Source organism: Mobula hypostoma, chromosome 20, assembly GCF_963921235.1.
Source record: "Mobula hypostoma chromosome 20, sMobHyp1.1, whole genome shotgun sequence".
Taxonomy (NCBI): domain Eukaryota; kingdom Metazoa; phylum Chordata; class Chondrichthyes; order Myliobatiformes; family Myliobatidae; genus Mobula; species Mobula hypostoma.
In genome coordinates, this window is record NC_086116.1 from 60,356,179 (window position 1) to 60,368,750 (window position 12,572).

Consider the following 12,572-nt stretch of genomic DNA (forward strand, 5'->3'; position numbering starts at 1 on the left):
GCGAAGTCTTGAATGTGCGGCACAGGGTAGCGGTCTGGCGTTGTAGCCTCGTTCAGTCTGCGGTAGTCACCGCATAGTCTCCAGGCCCCCGTTGCCTTGGGCACCATGTGAAGGGGGGAGGCCCATGGGCTGTCGGAGCGTCGTATGATCCCTAATTCCTCCATCTTCTTGAACTCCTCCTTCGCCAGTCGGAGCTTGTCCGGGGGAAGCCTTCGAGCACGGGCGTGGAGGAGTGGTCCCTGGGTCGGGATGTGGTGCTGTACTCCGTGTCTGGGCATGGCTGCCGTGAACTGCGGTGTCAGTACTGATGGGAAATCCGCCAGGACCCTGGTGAATTCATCGTCAGACAGCGTGATGGAGTCCAGGTGTGGGGCTGGCAACTGTGCTTCACCCAGGGAGAACGTTTGAAAAGTCTTGGCGTGGACTAATCGCTTCCCTTGCAGGTCGACCAGCAGGCTGTGGGCTCGTAGAAAATCTGCCCCCAGCAGTGGTTGGGCCACGGCGGCCAGTGTGAAGTCCCACGTGAACCGGCTGGAGCTGAACCGTAGCCGCACCGTGCGGGTGCCGTAGGTTCGTATTGTGCTGCCATTAGCGGCCCTCAGGGTGGGTCCCGGTTCTTTGCTGCGGGTGTCGTAACTCGTTGGAGGTAAGACGCTGATCTCCGCTCCGGTGTCGACCAAAAAGCGGCGTCCCCACTGCTTGTCCCAGACGTACAGGAGGTTGTCCTGATGGCCAGCCGCCGTAGCCATCAGCGGTGGCTGGCCCTGGCGTTTCCCGGGAATTTGCAGGGTGGTCTGCAGCGGCGGGCCTCTGTACCCCACCGCTGGTGGTAGAAACACCATTGTTTGTTGGGCTCCTCACTCCCGTCGCCAGGTTTTGTAGGCTCTGCTGCCAGGCCTGGTCTGGTCTGTCGTTGGGCACGCGGCTTGGTGATCTGTACAACGGATGCCCCTCTCTCTTTCCTGGCATTCCACAGCACATCTGCTCAGGCCGCCACCTCCCGGGGGTTGCTGAAATCTGCGTCGGACAGCAGCAGGCATATGTCCTCGGGCAGTTGCTCTAGGAACGCCTGCTCAGACATGAGGCAGGGTTTGTGTCCTTCAGCCAGGGCCAGCATCTCGTTTATTAATGCTGACGGCGGCCTGTCTCCCAAACCATCCAGGTGCATTAAGCGGCGTGCTCATTCGTGCTGTGAGAGTCCGAAAGTCCTTATGAGCAGGGCTTTGAATGCTGTGTATTTGCCGTCCTCTGGGGGCGACTGTATAAACTCCTCAACTTGTGCAGCAGTCTCCTGGTCGAGTGAGCTCAGCACGTAGTAGTAGCGAGTGGACTCCGAGGTTATCTGCCAAATGTGGAATTGTGCTTCTGCTTGTTTGAACCATAATTGGAGTCGCAGCGTCCAGAAGCTTGGTAGTTTTAACGAAACTGCGTGAACAGATGCAGCGTCGGTCATCTCTGGTCCAAATATCGTTTGGGCCGTCGGGGTCACCAATTGCAGCGGTGTGCTACACACAGCGCTAGAATAACCACACGGAGTCGGTGAGTTAGAGTTGCGATGAAAGAGATTTATTCAAACCGCGGCCTGCTTTAAAGCCTTCCCGTTCCCGCCCTCCCTGGGCGGGATTGCTGTGGGGAATGCATATTGCCAGACCCTTTCTGTGCGCGGGATTTTCCCCCTGCTGGTGAAGATGGCCTGGCGCCCTTTTTAGGGCCGGCCCTCTGCCTGCGCGCGCTGTTGTGAGCCGGTTCGTGTGTGCCAGAAAGTGGGTCACCACAGTTTTACCTTTGTTCAGGGTTCCATAAACTTAAATATGCCTGTTATCTACAGTGAGTCTTCACCAATTTTTGTTTTATATTGCTCTCCCAAAGGTTGGGGATTTTAGTGCTTCTGATTTTGAGCACATTTTCCCTGAGGGCAATAATGTATCACTGGTTTGAAATGAGAAATTTCAGTTATAACCACAATAAAGCAAATGTTGGAAAAGTGATATAATCGACTTGCCACTGTGCCACATTACATCTCTATTTTCTCACAAGCATCCTGAACGGTTGGCCACCATTTTCAGGAAGATCTAATCTCTGCACTGTTACTTGTGCCATTTTCTCTTGTAGCTGTTGCTCTCATGCCCAAGATTAATGATACTGAACTGTGATGCAACAAGTCATGGAACTTTATGAAACTCATGAAATCAATAAATCTGAAAAATACTTTATTTTCATAAAGAGGAAAATTGTTCACTGTTATCTCTCATTTGAGGGAACTTGTCATCTGAATATAGCTTAGTCAAAGTGAAGAATGGGTCTTGTTATCATATGCACAAGTACATTATGTAAATAATGTTTACATTTCGTTAAATATATTTTTTTAATTTATTGTAAGTGTTCATTAAAATCCACAAAAGAAATCTAATGAAAAGCCTACTTACAGCAACATCACAGGCACATAGTATCATATTAGCAGCAATCTCATATCTCATGAAAAACAGAAATTAAACATAAATTTTACACCATTTTTACAAGATAACAAAATGTAACTCAGTCTCCGCAGGTTCTGTTTGATTCTCAATGTGCCCTACAACAGGTCCAAGCTCCTTAAGGCAGCTGACAAATGACAACAATACACATCCTAAAAACATTTTTTCAACATTATTACCAATGAGAGTCTGCGAATTATGTTGACAATCAGCAAGATGACAAGCACAGAATCTATAAACCTTTGTTTGGAAAGAAAATTGTGCATCACATGGTTTATGGAAGGTAGAATTTGATTTAGTTATGGTACTCTTTCTTCCCACCACTTGCATTATTAAATATATCAGAATAAACATTTATGGAAGGCTATTACCTGACTGCCTAAAATGGGCTCTGAAGCTTACACTTTAGAATGTTGTATGTATTTCAACTTTAGTGTATGTACTTGGTGTTTGTTTTCTCTCCCAGTATATCCTTGCAAATTTCTGCCGGGAAGCTGCATCCTTCTGTCTTGCCATTAAATATTTAGTCGTCTTTTCCTATTCAGTTTGTTATTCCTAGTTTCTGGCTTCAGGTTCTTCCTTTTATTGTGATACTGTTTGAATCTATTGAGCTTTCCTGAGGTTAGTGTCTCTCATCAACAGTTCCTGCTAACTTAGATTTCTCTTTTTTTAATTCCAGCTAGCTTTGAACAGCAAGAGCCCGTGAGCCTGTCCTCATGGTGGCAAAAGTCAAGGGCTTAGGAGGTGCCATTGACGCATGTTATGGATGGAGTACACTACCACAGTGTGCTGGTGGTAGATGGGTGAATGGTTAGAGGATGGATGAGCTACCACTTACAGTTCTGGATGGTGAAGTGTCCTGTATATGGCAGATTGGTTTTGGGATTTCATGTTGGTTTTGTTGTTGGGGCATATGAGTTGCTGGTCAATAGTAACTTCAAAGTTATTGATAGTTGGGTCCAGGCAATGGTAATCCCATGCATTGTTAAGAGTTGGTAGTTAGATACATATGTTGGAGTTGGCCTTTGCTTCATGGTTTTCAAGGTGGCAACCATCATTCTAGTGCCAAAGAAGGCAACAGTAACCGGCCCAAATGATTATCGTTCAGTGGCATTAACATCGACCATTATGAAATGCTTTGAGCGGCTGGTCATGGAGCACATTAAAGCCTTTCTCCTGGCTACACTGGACCCTTTCCAGTTTGCTTACCTTCAGATTGATCCACTGATGGTGCAATAGCCTCTGCCGTTCAGTCTGACCTGTCCCACCTGGAAAATGGGGTCTCATATGCCAGATTGATGTTTATAGACATCAGTTCAGCGTTCAACACCATCATACTGCAAAAATTGGTGAGGAGACTGTCTTCGCTGGGTCTCAACACGTCCTTCTGCAATTGGTTACTAGACTTCTTAACATTGAGGCCACAGTCAGTCCGGGTGGGCAGCAACTCATTACACTGAGCACTGGTGCTCCCCAGGGCTGGGTTCTCAGTCCGCTGTTGCTCACACTGCTGACGCATGGGTCTGTCACGGGATCCAGCTCATGCTCACCCCTCGTGATGAAAAGATGGTTGATAAAGAAATAACTATCTTTTCACTCTAAGGGATGTATGTGGGGAAGATTCAGGAGGCAGTGTTCCCATCTGCTGATTGATGGCCTTATCCACCTTGTTGGCAGAGGTCCTGGATTTGGATAGTGGTCGAGTAATTACCTTGTATTTTGCAACAGATGTGCCAGTGATGGAGAGAATGAATAATTAATGTGGTAGGTGGAATACCAATCAAGTTGAAAGCGATATAGTCATCTACTGACTCCAACGTCCTTTAACAGAAATTCCTACAAAAAGTAGTGGACATTGCCCAGTCCATCACAGGTAAAGCCCTCCCCACGATTGAGCATATTTACATGAAATGTTGTTGCAGGAAAGCAGTATCCATCATCGGGGATACCCAACACCCAGGTCATGCTCTCTTCTCGCTGCTGCCATCAGGAAGGAAGTACAGGAGCCTCAGGACCCACACCACTAGGTTCAGAAACAGTTATAACCATTCAACCATCAGACTCTTGAACCAAAGAGGTTAACTTCACTCAACTTCACTTGCCCCATCATTGAAATGTTCCCACAAACTGTGGTGTCACTTTTAAATACTCTTTTCAAACATCTCGTGTTCTCAATATTTATTGCTCATTTATTTATTATTATTATTTCTTTTTGTATTTGCACAGTTTGTTGTCTTTTGCACACTTGTTAAACGCTGAACTTGGTGCAGTCTTTTATTGATGCTGTTATAGTTATTATACCGTAATGAATTAATCTCAGGGTTATATATGGTGACATATATGTATTTTGATAACAAATATACTTTGAACTTTGGCCCATAATGTAGGCCAACCTTTTAACCTACTCTTAAGATCAATCTAACCCCCACCCCAATGGTCCTCTGTTTTTCTATCACCCATACGCCTATCTAAGAATCTCTTAAATGGCCCTTATGTACTTGCCTGTAACACCATCCCTGGAGGGTGTTCCATGTACTCACCACTCTGTGTATGGATCTTAGCTATGACAGCCACCCCCCCATATTTTCTTCCAGTTGCCTTAAAATTATGTCCCATACTGCCCCAATGATAACTTGGGCAGGGATGATCAGCCACCAAAAATGATGGCCGTCTTCCAATACATGAGGCATGACTCCAGCCATGAGATTACTTTCTCCCTGTTGCCATCGATGTTTCTTTCATATTACCAGGGCTTCTTGTTAAGTGGAAATGCTGCCTTGATGAAAGTGGCCATCAGTCCTTCTTCTTTAGAATTCATTTCTGTGGTCTATGTTATTTCAAGGTTGAGATGAGAGCAATTCATGAAAATTGGTTGTCATAGGCAGTTCCTTACAGTTGTACCAAGAACTTTAATAAATAGAACAAAATCACTTCCACGTTTTTCTTCTGAGCCTCTTTCCCACTCCACATTCTGTCCAGGTTCTTCTCCCCCAATTTTGTCAAATGTGTCTTTTGTCTGCCTCTTGAACGTCTAGCCTTGTTACTTTAAATGGGCTTCTATCCAAGTGTTCCAGGTCATTTTCTTTGATGCCTTGTTTGATGCACGTCAGCCATGGGAATCAACTCCCACAGAACCTAACGTGTGAAGTCCAAGAATTTTGTACAGTAAGTGTGTTCACCACCGTTTCTTCCAAACTCCAGATAATATAAGCTCATTCTATTCTCTTCCTGTAAAAATATTTTCATATAGTTAATCAATCTAGTGAACGGTTGTTGCATCCACTTTTAAGCAAGTGTTTTCTTCCCTGAACAAAAAAATGAAAATTCTACAAAATTCAACTGCAGTCTCATTAAAACTCTAGTTTTTGTAAGGCTCATTTTCTATTTCACACGGGCCACCTGCAATGAAGGCTAATATGTCATTTGCATTCTTAATTATCTTCCTAACCATGTTCACTTTCTGCAATTCATGTACTAAGACCTCCAAATTACTCTGGATAACAATATTTATTCTTCTCTCACTTTCTTAATTAATGTTTTCATTTCCATGCTTTCTATGAAAGCAGATAGTTTCTCCATATTCCAGAATGAACTCAGTCATGTTCTTGCCCAGTTACCTCACAGGTGTGTGCCTTTCATCCTGTTCATGGTTTGCTTTCCCAGCCAGCTTGCTTTTGTCAGTATATTTTGGCACATTACGCTTGCCCTTTGAAAGCTTGTGATCTGGTAATTCTGAAGCATTGATCATTTTAGTGTGATGCCATTCAGAAAATTGCTATTTCATTCCTGCTGTGTTTTCTGGCCATTCTGCCTATTAAGTCTGCTCCAATCTATAATTGCTGATTTATTATCCCTCTCAACCCCATTCACCTGCTTTCTCCCCGTAACCTTTGACACCCTTACGAATCAAGAACCTGTCCACCTCTGTTTTAAATATACCCAATAACTTGGCCTCCACAGTCATCATAGCAATGAATTCCATAAATTCACCACCCTCTAGCTAAAGAAATTCATTCTCATCTCCGTTCTAAAGGGATGTCCTTGAATTCTGAGGTCCAAGGCTCCAGCACTGTAGGAAACATGCTCTCTATGTATCTGGGCCTTTCAATATTCAATAGGTTTTAATGTGAAATTTCTCCCTCCCCCCCCAGTTCTTCTAACCGCCAGTGAGTATTGACCCAGAGCCATCAATCGCACCTCGTACATTAACCTTTTCATACCCAGGATCACTCTTGTGAACCCCCTATGGACTCTCTCCAATGCCAGCACATTCTTTCTTAAATAAGGGACCCAAAACTGCTCACAAAACTCCCAAGTGTGATCTGATCAATGCCTTATAAAACTTCAGCATTAGATCCTTGCCTTTATATTCTAGTCCTCTCGAAATGAATTGCATTTGTTTTCCTTACTACCAACTCAACCTGCAAGTTAACCTTTAAGAATATTACAATGAAATCCACAAGACATTCTGGTAATACTAAAATTAGTGGACATCAGAACACTTAACGCAAAGGAATTTGGTTGTATATATCACAGAACAATCAACCCAGTGTAAGAACATTTCCACACGAGTTCATCAGGGCAATATCTGAGGCATAGGCAGCCTCCTGCAGCTGCTTCAGTAATGTCCTTGCCATCGTAAAGATAGAGTAGGAGTTCTTACAACAGATTGCACAATTTTCAATTCCATGTCCTATCATATTCCAGATCCTATTTCCTCTTTTATTCCTATTTTATGCTACTTATTTATTTTTTTGTCCTGCACTGTGCTGCTACCAGAAGACAATATATCTTATGTGAGGTATCTAATAAAGTGGCCACTAAGTGTGTATTTGAGGTCTTCTGCTGCTGTAACCTATCCACTTTAAGGTTTGACATATGCATTCAGAGATGCTCTTCTGTACACCATTGTAACATGTGCTTATTTGAGTTACTGTTGCTTTCCTGTCAGCTTGAACCAGTCTGGCCATTCTTCTCTGACCTCTCTAATTTACAAGAAATTTCCATCCACAGAACTCACTCACTGGATTTTTTTTGTTGTTTTTTGCACCACCTCTGTAAACTCTAGAGACAGTTGTGCATGAAAATCCCAGGAGATCAGCAGTTTCTGAGATACTCAAACCATCCCTTCTGACACCAACAGTCATTCCACGGTCAAAGTCACTTAGATCACATTTCCTTTTCCATTCTGATGTTTGAACTGAACCTCTTGACACGAGCATAGTTTGTAAAAAAAAAACATCTGCATGGTTTTATGCGTTAACGAGCAGTGTAACGGTGTACCTAATAAAGTGGCCACTGAGTGTATGTCATAAAAGCTAATTACAGCACAATAAAGGAAATGCAAGAAAATCTGCAGATGCTGGAAATCCAAAGCAACACACACAAATGCTGGAGGAACTCAGCAGGCCAGGCAGCATCTATGGAAAAGAGTAAACAGATGATGTTTTGGGCCGAGACCCCTCATCATGACTGGAAAGAAAGGGGGAAGATGTCAGAAGAAGAAGGTGCAGGGAAGGGAGTACAAGGTGGTAGGGGATAGGTGAAACCAGGAGAGGGGGAGGGAGTGAAGGAAAGAGTTGGAAATTCGATTAAGGAGAAGGAAAAAGGGCTGGAGAAGGGGGAATCTGATAGAAGAGGATAGCAGACCTTGGAAGAAAGGGAAGAGGGAGGGGCAAAACAAGCAAACTTATTTCCCCTCTTTCCCAGTTCTGAAGAAGGGCTTTTGACCTGCATCATTAACTCGATTTCTCTTTCTGTACGTTCTGCCTGGCCTAACGAGTATTTCTAGCATTTTTGTATTTTTCAGCCTGTAAACCTTTTTGTTTCAAGGATAACCACATATGGAAGAGATATTGGCCGGAAAATTCTGTAGCCTTTTGAGTTTCTGCTTATAAATTTGGATATGTGTTTTTCAGTTTCCCTTAGTGGGAATTCCTCCCAGTTTGTCCTTCATTCTCCCTTTATGGATCACGGTAACTAGATCCACCCCCCGAAATACTTTCAAAGGAACTTTTGTTTCTTTTTACCTTTGTATCTTACTGGCAAAAATGCTAGTTTTAAAATAATTTTGCCTTACAGCATTATCTGCCTTTGGATGAGCTTTGGTCTCGACTCCTCTACTTTATTACATAGAAAACATTTACAGTACGGTACAAGCCTTTTAGCTCACAATGTTGTGCTGACTTTAATCTACCCTAAAGATCAACCTAACCCTACATTCCATATCTTTTTCAATTCTGATCCCCATTCAAGTCAGTCCAAAAGATCTATCATTTTGGATAATATATAAACCTGTACAACCGATCTGAGGTCATGTAATTTCTTGGCAAATGAATAATATACCTTTAATTAGTAAGCATGTAGTACTCTTATAGTTTCTGGGAGACTCTTTGAGCTATTGGTTTTAGTTATGTTGTAGAGGCACACCCTAACATTTAGCAAATGCAATATCAGTTAATTGAGCCATCAATTAGTTGGGAAACTGCTTATTTGGGGCAACTCATAAAGAACAAAAACTAATTGAGAAAATAGCTGGGATTTCCTTTGTTTATTTGGAACACTATGCCACTTAATTGGGATAGGAGACTGTTGCCGAGCGGTTTCTAACTAGCGTTAGTTGCATGCACTTGCATGACACTACACCATACTTAAAGCAAACAGTTCTTAAATAACAACAGTTACATGTGTTTATGCTCGAAAAGCAGTGATTTTTGTCACTGGTAGTTGGCAAGGGATAAGCAGTAAGACAATTCGAAACTGTTTTGCTCACTGTGCTTTCAAGCATTAAGGAGTGGAAATGAAATGATCTCACTCCTTCAGGTTAGGAACCACGAAGAACTTAAAGGTAGTGACAATCATCTTGAATGTTACAATGAAAATGAATATTTAGAAGATGCAATCGTCGAAAGCATTGTATGAAGGCAGTCCATTCTTTGTTTGAGGTGTCTGCGCTAATGTTGTTCATTTACAGTCAATCAAAAGAATACAACAGTGCACTGGATGAAATCCTCTGTTGATGACTACTAGGAACTACAAACGTATTACGCAGTTTTATAGTACTGTAGTGTTATTGGTAATGTTCTAATTTGTTCTATATTTCATTTAAACTCAGTTAAGTTTATCTTTTTATACCTTTTAACTGTTTCCATGAAACTTTGGCTAATTGGCTCAGCCAGTTAATTGGCCTAGCCATTAATTGGGCCAAAATGTACTGGTCCTGATGTATCCCAATTAACCAGAATCCACTGTATATGGAACAGGGTGAAATTTAAGTTAGGTGGTGTTTTATGAAATTAGGTAATTAACTTGTGTTACAAAACTCATGAAGTCAAAACACTAAATAATGACAAACTGAAATTTTCTAAGTTGGCCTGCTGATTTTCTCCTTCCCACAAAACCAAATTGTCAAGACATTCAATGTTTCTGAAGATGAGAAATTAAGAGTAAATAAGGGAGATGATTCTACTTCAAGTTCACTCCGTCATTCTCTCCACAAAGGATGTATAGGGATTGTTCATTATAGAAGACATTGCTTCAGAGTATTATCAGGGCATCTATATTCCTAGCAGCAGCTACTTCATAAAGGATTCATCAAAAGACTCTCAAGTTTCGCAGAAGTCATTATAGTGCCTTGAAGGACATTGAGAGCAACAGTATACTCTTAGATTATTTCACCGGGGGAAATGTATTTGTTTTAAAACAGACAAATAATTATTTTACAGTTATAGAAGAATATAGTTAAATGTTCTTGCTAGTTTTTTATCAAAAAATGTCAGGATCTATCAGAATTGTCTGGAGAGAAGTCATTGTGCCATTAAGATTTGAATTAACCAACGGCTAATCTAAGTGAAGTGATTAGTGAAGTTGGTCAATTAGTAGTTCTGCAAATACTCATTTTTTTTCATTTTTTAATTTTATTTATATTATTTAGAGATACACTGCAGAGTTGGCCCTTCCGACTCTTTGAGCCAATTTAACCCTAGCCTAATCATGAGACAATTTACAATGACCAATTAACCTACTAATCCTTATGTCTTTAAACTGTGGGTACCCAGAGGAAACCCATACAGTCCACGAGGAGGATATACAAACTCCTTACAGAGGACACTGGAATTTGAACTCCGATGCTCTGAGCTGTAATAACATCACGCTGACCACTATGCTACGGTGATGCCTGTTATTCCTCCACTTCAGTCCCTCTAAATGAGTTAGGGGCACCTGTCTTGATGTTTTAGAAATTATTTTTACATCTGACTTACTTACAACCCATTATACCACTGGTGTTTAGGGCAGCAATGAAGGTCCATCACCTCTGGCGGTGTTCAGGGCTTCCTTCATCATGTCAGTAGCTTCCTGATAGTTGTGAAAACTATCAGTCATGCAAGTCCTGAATGCAGACTCAGGAATACTGCTGCACTCAGATTTAGAAGGGTTCTTCATTGCTGCTTCCATAAATATTTTGTTTTACCAGTCAGGGTTGTTAGCCCTGAGCTGAACCCACCGAACCTGGAGGACCGGTAGACCACTCTTAGTCTGGCCTCTATCCTTTGACCTGTTTAGCTTGGGTGACCCTACCTCGAGTCAAAGCATAAAGCCCAGACTCCAGCCAACATAGCTCTCCGGGTCATTGAGGCACGCAAGCCTCCAAACCCAACAACAAGGTTGTGGTCCTCTTGGAGGTTTACATCTAACAATGCAATATGAAACATTTCTCATTCACTGTATTTCTCTTGCTCTTATTTCCAGAGTAGACACTGTCTGCTATTTGTCCCAGTGCAAGCAATGATGAGTTAGTATTTCCTGTTCTTTCATCAGGAGACAGTAGAGCGCTGTTCACCAGCTTTGAACTGTTTTTAAAATCCTAATGTTATATAAGAGCTAATTGCCTTGTCGACGACTTGTCTGACTTTATCTTTGGAGTGGCCAGGCTGACATTCTGTGAAGGATAGCCCAGTGTAACAATATTGTACACAATTCTGATTCAGTAATAAACAAGTTTTGTGGTCATACTATAGTGGCAATGTTATTTATTCATTAAATTACAATTGGCTGCTCTTTTTGATTTTCAGACCAAGCAATTGAAAGAAAAAGAGGAAGAACTGCAGAAGCTCAATGCTTACTATAAGGAGCAGATGTCCAGACTGGAAAACCGGGTAAGGAATGTGTTTCTTACCTATCTATTTATTTATTTAAAAATACGGTACAGAATAGGTCCTTCTGGCCTGCAACCCAAATTTAACCCTAACCTAATCATGGGGCAATTTACAATGACTAACTAACCTACCGGGTTCGTCTTTGGACTGTGGGAGGAAACTGGAAGACCCGGAGGAAACCCACGCAGACTCTGGGGAGTACATACAGACTCTTTACAGAAGACACTGAAATGGAACTTCGAACTCTAACACACTGAGCTGTAATAAACTAAATATGTTTGACCTTCATATAAGTTTGTGTTTCTGATCAAGTACTAGGTGTGTTCCAATATCCATGTGTGGGAGGTTCTGTGTTTAATGAGATCATCTGATAAAATGATGAATACGTTTACAAAGTAATAGTGACTCAACTTCACTTGTGCTCATTTCATTAATCCTTGGTGTCTTGTAATTATTGTTCAACTTGAAACTTGATGTGAATTCCTTTTCACCTATGGTTTTTATTAAAATAGTATATACAAGAGACATTGTTAATGTACTTCTAGTCCTTGACGTTTCAGAAGAACTTGGTGTTCTTAATCCTCTTAAAATAGAAATTGCACTATACAATGTTAACACATAAACCACACATTGTCAGAGAATGTATTTTGTGCGTTACTTTAATCAAAGCGATAACCTTTAAATGCATTCACAGCTTAAAGGAGTGAATAAATCCACTTGATGTGGCTCATTCTCGCTCCATTTCTGCTCTGATTCTTCAAATACTGTGAAGCTTTGTCGTGTTTCAAGCTGCACAGAGCAACTGCAGTATATATAAGCAGTTCAGAGGCTAATATTTAAGCCATAACTTCCAGAGCCAAAAGTCTTTAGTGCTAGGCAATCCAAAACTTTTATTTGCATTTTAATTACTAGCTTGTGACTTCAGGATGCTAGCACTAATTTT

At 41.8% G+C, this 12,572-nt stretch overlaps 1 protein-coding gene across 2 annotated transcripts in view; it reads left to right on the forward strand.

Annotated features, from left to right (window-relative positions):
* Positions 1 to 12,572, forward strand: part of chchd3a (coiled-coil-helix-coiled-coil-helix domain containing 3a) — a 325,052-nt gene that overhangs the window by 221,596 nt on the left and 90,884 nt on the right. For both annotated transcript variants that reach the window (XM_063073043.1, XM_063073044.1), the window contains exon 5: positions 11,546 to 11,629. In XM_063073043.1, the coding sequence (XP_062929113.1) occupies positions 11,546 to 11,629 (84 nt within the window). The remainder of the gene's footprint in view (positions 1 to 11,545; positions 11,630 to 12,572) is intronic.